The 7,981-nt window shown below is 43.7% G+C and overlaps 1 protein-coding gene across 2 annotated transcripts in view; it reads left to right on the forward strand.

The window, feature by feature from the left end:
- The window catches only part of Entpd1 (ectonucleoside triphosphate diphosphohydrolase 1), a 128,880-nt gene extending 121,603 nt beyond the window's left edge, over positions 1-7,277 (forward strand). Inside the window, exons 9-10 of one of the 2 annotated variants that reach the window (XM_021151676.2) lie at positions 1,629-1,763; positions 3,701-7,277. In XM_021151676.2, coding sequence (XP_021007335.1) covers positions 1,629-1,763; positions 3,701-3,907 — 342 coding nt within the window. In that variant the 3' untranslated portion in view covers positions 3,908-7,277. The remainder of the gene's footprint in view (positions 1-1,628; positions 1,764-3,700) is intronic. The other variant, XM_029472705.1, reaches the window with a different exon arrangement.
- The last annotated feature ends 704 nt before the right edge of the window (positions 7,278-7,981 follow it).

Consider the following 7,981-nt stretch of genomic DNA (forward strand, 5'->3'; position numbering starts at 1 on the left):
TCTTCAGTGTGAACATTTTTATTGCAGTTTTGCTCAGCTTTCTGATCGGGTTCATTCCTGGGCTGGTTTTTTGTTTGTTTGAGGCCACTGTGAGTGGGGATTATTTTCTTGATTTCTTTTGTCTGTAAGGTCAGTTTTTTGAAAGAATTATTTATTATATGTATATGAGCACACTGTCGCTGTCTTCAGACACACCAGAAGAAGGCATCAGGTCCACCATAGGGTTACTGGGAATTGAACTCAGGACCTCTGGAAGAGCGGTCAGTGCTCTTAACAGCCAAGGCATCTCTCCAGCCCCTGTAAGACCATTTTTAGTGTACAGCAAAGCTACCAACTTTTTTGAGTGTTTGTTTTTGTGTTCTACTACTTTGACTAAATTGTAACATGGAAGTGTTTTCTGGTAGTGTTGCTCTAGTGAGTATTAGATCAAAAGAATAAGGCACGATGGTCGTGTCTGCGCTAGGAACGGTTTGACTTCTTCCCCTCCATTTCTTCCTCTGGTTGTCACTTTACTCAGAACCTACGCACTGCGCTGATGACCCGGGGAGAGAGAGGACAGAGGAAGTGCTGTCAGGTTTCTCTGTGTAGTGCCATGTTGGCTATTGCTTTGTGGTGGGCAGCCTTCATGTGTTCTTTCTAGTCCTTCAGGGCTCTAATCAGAAGGGAAGGACTGCTGGATTTTATCAAAGAGTTTTTATGTATCTGCTGAGATGACTATATGGTGTTTTCTTGTATTTATATGCTATGTCACGTTTATTGATTTCCATATGGTGAACCATTCTCACATCTTTAGAATGAAACGTGATCATGGTACATGTTTTTTTTTGTAATATATTACTGATTTGATTTTTCAAGGAAAGGGTTATGAATTTCTACTAAACTTTAAGGAAGAACCAGCAGCAGGTGTTCCATACAACAAGCAGGAAATGATCCCTCCAAACAGACTCTGCAGGTTTAGTGTTAACACGAATACCAAAACCAGGCAGAGAAGACAGGAGGGAAGGAAAGGGAGGTGCCACCTTTCTTGATGAACATAGATGGTGTGGGGGGAAGAAACAGACACAGACAGAATCATCAAGTGAGAATGCAGATTCTGGGTTGATAACCCTGGGGAGAAGATTGGCGCCTTCCCAAGGGATGCTGATACTGTCCTCCGCGCTAACCTTAGCGACAGGACTTCGTTGGACATGATCTCCCTAAGATGCCTATAGAAACTCTAACGGCTCTGTGAATGGCGTGTCAGAGACTGCTTGAGCAGAGGCCCTCAGATGATGCTCTTGCAGCTTTTAATCTGCTAACATGATTGCTGAGTAAGGGATGGGCTGAAATGCTGAAGCTGACTGTTTCTGAAACTCCTAGACCGAAGGAACCTCCTTTCCCCTAGCACACTCATTGTTCTCACAGAGAGCCCCTAGGAAGAAAAGCTTCCTCAGGAGGGGAGACTTGAACTTAAAACCCTGTGGCCTCTGAAGGAGTGACACACCATCCCCACAGCCTGTGGTAGAGCCTGAGCCTCAGACCTCTGTGAGCTGGGGACTTCCTTGTCTCTTCACTGGGTCTAGTAGTGAGAAGGAGCCAGAGAGAGGCTCGCTGTAGAGGTTTGATATTTCCTTTATTTTTTCTTTTAGACAAAGACATCTTATCCTTCAGTAAAGGAGAAGTACCTGAGTGAGTACTGCTTCTCGGGCGCCTACATCCTCTCTCTCCTGCAAGGCTATAACTTCACAGACAGTTCCTGGGAACAGATTCATTTTATGGGCAAGGTAACTTGGGAATCTATTGGGGGTGTGGGAGTTGGTAACAAAGCAATTTTGAACTTAGAAGAGCTGGGTGTCCACCCAATTAGTTTTGATTTGGATTGATGCCAGTTCCACCATTCCACCGGCTGGCATTCATGACAAGCCCTTCTGGGAACAGCAGGCAGCTGTAGACTGTCTTTAATGATTGGGATTCACCGTTTCACCGTCCTGCCCATAGAACTGTAACTGGCTCTCAAAGAGTCAATTCATTCATTTAATGTTACTTCATTAGCCCCTGTCCTGGCTACAGAATCCCCCCCAAAGGCCTCCTTTGTGATCCAGGAAATGAAGAACTTGGTCTCTTATCATCCTTGCTGCTGGGGCTGTTGCTTGGCAACCTGGCCTAGAGCGAGACCTAGGAAATAACCTCCCTGCTGTGCTCTGCCACAGTGCCACCTGCAGGCATCCAGGAGTAAAGAAGCAAGCAGCCGTATGACTCCAGCTTGCTGGGAAACAGAACGGTGTTCTTTGTGTTGCTAGCCTGGAGCCTGCTAATGCCTAAAATAGGTTTACCAGCTTTTAACCCACAAAGATCTCAGACAAGCCAGAGCAGGACGGTAGCCGCCCCGTGCACACACTTGCGGCACTTACTGACTTCCCTGCAGATCTTGCTCACGTAAAGGAACCTTTTCCTTAGTTTAACATCCTAGACCTCCTTCCTCTCTGTCAGTCTATTCTTTTGCTAGAAGGGTCTGCTTCAGATTTGATTGAGATGCAGGGTGGTCTTGATTTACATTCTTGGGATAAATGCTACTGAAGTGGGCTGATGTCTCTAAGTCCAGGTAATGACTCCCCTATCTCACACTGAAAGGAAAAAACAGTCCTTTTTCATATTATCATCAGTATGTGTCAGAGTTCAGAAGAAAGGAGTATTGTAAGTTGGCGCAATATGTGCTGAAAGCCGTAAAGCACACACATCATTTTGTCGCATCACCCCACTCCTTAGATACCAAGTATTTGGTTAAAATGGCTAAAAGGAGGTCTACACTGGTGTGTGTTTTAAAAGATGGTAAGAATATTCTAGTGATGATCCAGAAATATATTAAGGGAGTCATGTTTACCAAGTGTTCCTAAGTGAATTATCCAGATACGATGTAATACTTAACTTATTTGTTTTGTGAAAACAACAGCTACATGTTCACAGAGGACTGGAAGGACGTGTCACAAAGAAAGGACATCAGAAGTCCTGAGTGGCACCATGTGCAGAGTTTCTTTAGGCTTGTCTGTGTACGCTAACTTCTCTATGTCATCCCGAACAGCTTTTGTAATAAAACCTTTCCAAAATTGTTATGCAAATACCACCCCTATTCCTGTAAGTTCTGAGTGACTGGACATTATTTTTCTAAAGGTGAGAGGGTCAGAGGCTGCTTTATAATTTAATAAGAATCCTTTCTCAGAGAGGCACATATAACCTTCTAACTTTATAAAGGTGACTTGCTGGAATTATTTCCCCACGTTTTCCCTCATGAAGCCCTGGTTCCATGTGGCTTCTCTGGCCTGAGATGGATGTAAAAGACTAGAGCCAGCCATTATTCCTTCATCTTTTTACCTACTCCCTGTCACCTCTCACTTAGCACCTCAACTCATGAAATAGAAAGAAACCTGACCTTCTGTGGTCTGTTTGAATTAAGTGCTCCCAGCGGGTGAACTGGACAGCCAATCACCAAACTCTGACACTCTAGACTCTAATGGTGAGGCTCCAACCTCTCCTTTAATCATTTGCTTTGTTCTCCCCTCCCCCATCACCCCCAATTGTAGCATATAGAATTAATCTATAGTTCGAACTATACAAGGTGTTATCTTCTTATCGGTTACTCAGTGTTATGTGGGTGGGGATACATGAAGACTGCAAACTATCATTTTGGACCACGAACAACAAGATTTTCCCCTTCTGTTAACAGATCAAAGACAGCAACGCAGGGTGGACTTTGGGCTACATGCTGAACTTGACCAACATGATCCCAGCTGAACAGCCGTTGTCCCCGCCTCTCCCTCACTCCACTTACATCGGCCTCATGGTTCTCTTCTCCCTGCTCTTGGTAGCTGTGGCCATCACAGGCCTGTTCATCTATAGCAAGCCTTCATATTTCTGGAAAGAGGCAGTATAGCAGGAGCGGCTGAAATGTGCTGGCTGGAGAGAGAAAGCACCCTGCCCAGGAAGTGGGCTCCGCCCTGCAGGGAGGGAGGCTGGAGTCACCCTTCCCTGCTTATCCGGGACAGTCTAGACCAGCATGAAGCTTCTGAGGCTGCCTGGAGCCTTTCCTTGGGGTCACTCAACACCCTCTTCCTCAAGGACTTCTTGGTGATACTCTCTTGTCTTTTCCAGTTACCTTCTTTCTCCTTTGTCCTCTGTGCTTGGGCTCACAACTCTCATGGTCTGTGCTTCATAAAAGAACAATATCAACTTTGTCCTGAGTGCCACCCTGCCCAAGCTGAGCTGGTTGGAAGACGAAACTTGGAAACTGTCTCAGCCATGGCTTTGGGACGCTCCCCCCTCCCCATATCTCCTAATAAAGCCATGCCGTGCCTTTGGAGAGAAGAGACACAAACCCAGTCCAAGCCTGCCCTTTGGATAGGAGAATTTTCTAAAGTAGATAAATATGTGCTAAAGCCAAAGAGTCTTTGCCAAGGAGCTTATGTGCTTGTGCAGCTAATGTGACTCAGCATCTACTGAAAATAAGAGTGGAGACAAACACATTGTATGTTCCTGAGTGATGCCAAAATGCTACCAAGTGGAACCAGAGATTTGTGCAGAGTGGATGCACATGTAGGCATTCAGGGCATAGCATGTGACAGTAGTATACACAACTAGGAAGAAAGCTACAGATACCACCCAGAATTGGAAAAAATATATCATCTAATGCATCTTTTAGAGTTTTGTGTGGTTTTATTTGTTAAAACACACATAACATAAATTTCACCACATTTACATTCAGCTCAGTGTGGAATTTAGTACATCTACAAAGTTATACAACAATCACTATTTTGACGAGTTGGCTTTCAGTTATGTGTGTATATGTGGGTCTGTGCACATGAGTACAGAGAACATAGTGGCCAGAAGAGGGCGTCAGTCCTCCCAAGCTGGAGTTTTAAGCAACCAGGTATGAGCTGTCCAGTGTGGGTGCTGGGAATCAACTTGGGCCCTCTGCTCTTAACCTCTGAGTTAGGAGGTTGAGTTAACCTCTCCAGCCTCTATACCACTATTATATAACATTCTATTACCAAGAACTTGGCAGGGGACAAGACCATACATTGGTTTTCTCAAACCACAAATCTGTCCACTGATGGTCAAACCGACTCTGCAACACAGAGATAGCTCACTGGGTTTGAAAGGCACACCACATCTTATTGTCCCAAGACTTTGTTTAGTGAGGGGAGGCAGGCTTTTGCTCTGCCATGGTATTTATACATCAGGTGTTGCTGCTCCTCCTCAGGGGTTAAGCAAACACAAGCCTTATTTTCTTGTTTCATGGAGTGTTTTGTGGATAATGAATAAGTGGCTATGGACTTTTATTATGGAAATGTAAAGAGATTTTATGTCTTTCCTACCAGTATTGCCGAAAGAAAGAAGTAACTGTTTGGGAGAATTGAGCACTATTGTATTCTCGCCCTAACTCAAGCTGTCTCTCCGTCTCTGATCTGGGGACTGACTACTTAGGAAAATCTCCTGCAAGCTAAAAGCCAAGTGTCCTGAATCTCTTGGGTAGTCAAGTCATTTTTCCTTTTGAATGTGTCTCTTCTGCTATTCACAGTTGGACATGCTGGCTAAGTTGTGGTAGCTGCTGCTGGCTGAGCGTCTGTGGTCATGTGCTGTGCTTAGGCACACTGTATCTTCTTCTGTTCTCATAGCAGTCTGCGGTCAAACTCACATCTGCCTTGAGTCTTTTTTTTCCCCTTTGTTTTTGATTTTTGTTTTTGTTATAGTTATTTTCAAGGTAGGACTTCACTGTGAAGTTCTGGCTGTCCTGAAACTCACTATAAATAAATACCAGGCTGGCCTCAAACTCAGAGATCCACCTGCCTCCTATGTGCTAGGATTATAAGCATGCACCACCCTATCTGGCCATTTTATTTTATTTTCTTAAACTCCCTTCTACCACCACTGCTGCCAATATATTGGAATTCAAAATTATAAGTTTCCCTTGGAGAACAAAAATATTTTTAATTACATTTCTATCTTGTTGCCCAAGTTTCTAACCAACCAACCAACCAAAACATCCAACATCTCAATGGAGACAATTAGGTACCACCTAATCTCAATTCCATTAGACAGAGGTCAAATAAAATGAGGCACTACTTTCAATGTTGAGTTGCCCGTTGGTTATAGTTCATTATTATTCATCTGTAGACTGTCATTCAGGCCTCAGAGGCTGGTTCTGCTAAGCTTGTTCCTTCAAAAGTCGGTGATTTTTTTTCTACGAACCTACTACAAGGACAACCTTAATCAGCATAAATGGTTTCATTTGCATATAAAAATGAAACTATAGAACTAGGCTTTGTGTATGCACATGGATATGTATGAGAGAGAAAAGTTTCAATTCATATAAAAAAACGAGTAAGAAATGTAACGTGATATAAACGGAAGTCTCAAAAGGACATTTCATGTTAGTGTTTTGTTAGCCAAGATCCCTATGGGAAACAGGTGGTATACTCCATAGTGGAAAACAAGCTGAGCTTAAAAAGGGACTAAAATCAGAATACCCTCATTTCAAGAGTCGATCAATGTAAAAATTGTTCATACAGGTTTTCAAAATCCTAAGCTTCCAAAATCTGTTGTGTGGGACTAGCCACATTTTTGGTATCCAACACTGGCCGCCTGTTGGCATGTTGCTGCTGGTGTTTCGGCAGGTTTGGAAAGCTGGCGTGTTGTGAAGTTCACAAGGCAGGTAAGAGGTGAGCCCTTGCTGCCTTTTCCTTGGGGAGCATTGTACAAGTAGTCTAGGCGCACTGCCACACCCCTGCTGTTCTCTCATTACACAGAGACGTGAATGTTATCCCTAGAAAAGCTGTTAAGTCCCAGCTGGGCATTTTACTAGGACCCTATGCTATGGCTTTGCCACCTTTAAGTGACAACAGGGCCATGTGATGTGAGTTTCATAAGATTCCACCTGGGTTCAAAGATAATTCTTCATGTTTGCATTTTCCAAAATGTAAATTCGAGTGTCAATCAAAGATCCTCTTTAAAACTTTACAAAAAAAAGTTTTATGTGTGTCAGTATTTTGTCTGCAGATTGTATCTGTGTACCACCTGCATGCAATGCCCAAGGTCAGAAAAGGGGATCAGATCCTCTGAAGCTGATGTGGCGTTGGAGGTGGTTTTTGGCCACTATGTGGGTGCCACAAGTCTAACCAAGGTCCTCTAGAAGAACAGCCAGTGCTAATAACCACCGAGCCACCCCTCCAGCCACAGATCTTCTTTCTAAGTAGAAATGGCTGTGCCTGGTGCTGCACACCTTTGATCCCAGCACTGGGGAAGCAGAAGCAGGTGGATCTCTGTGTTTGAGGCCAGTCTGTTCTACATAGTGAGTTCTAGGACAGCCAGAGCTATATAGAGAGACCTTAAAAAATAGAAATTATATACAGTATGTATATTATGTATTTATGAAAATCTCAAAAAAATTAAAAGTTTAAATTTAAAAATAAAAAACACAGGCTTAATCACATTTTCCCTGATTGACATCACAGATGGCTTCCTGGTGCCTACAATGGTGTCAAGAATCCCCAGCAACATCAGAGGCTCAGATAGTCCCTAGCCCTTGGCTCTATTGGAGGCTCAGATAGTCCCTAGCCCTTGGCTCTCTCCAGGCTCACACCCTGGTTCACTCCTCGTGTTCCTTGTGTCCTGTCCAGGGAGACTGGTTCTGATTCTGCTACATTGCCCCACCTTACGTTCAAGGCTCAACAGTATGTCCTTCCTATTACAAAACTTGTCTTCTAATCTCCAAGCCCACTTCTGGGGCTACCACAGCTCTCTGAAGTTTCACTAGAAAAATCAAACCATTCTGTCCAGAATATGCTGCCTGAGACAAAATATGTGACCTGTTTTGTTTTTGTTTTTTGCTTTTGTTTTTGTTTTTGTTTTGAAAAGCAGGCTCAGAGATATTTTAGTGGAACCCCAAGAAGTCATTCAAGCCAACCTGCCTTCCAAACTGCAGGCCAGCTATAAATGTCCGTTCCTGGAG

This window comes from Mus caroli, chromosome 19 (genome assembly GCF_900094665.2).
Source record: "Mus caroli chromosome 19, CAROLI_EIJ_v1.1, whole genome shotgun sequence".
NCBI lineage: Eukaryota > Metazoa > Chordata > Mammalia > Rodentia > Muridae > Mus > Mus caroli.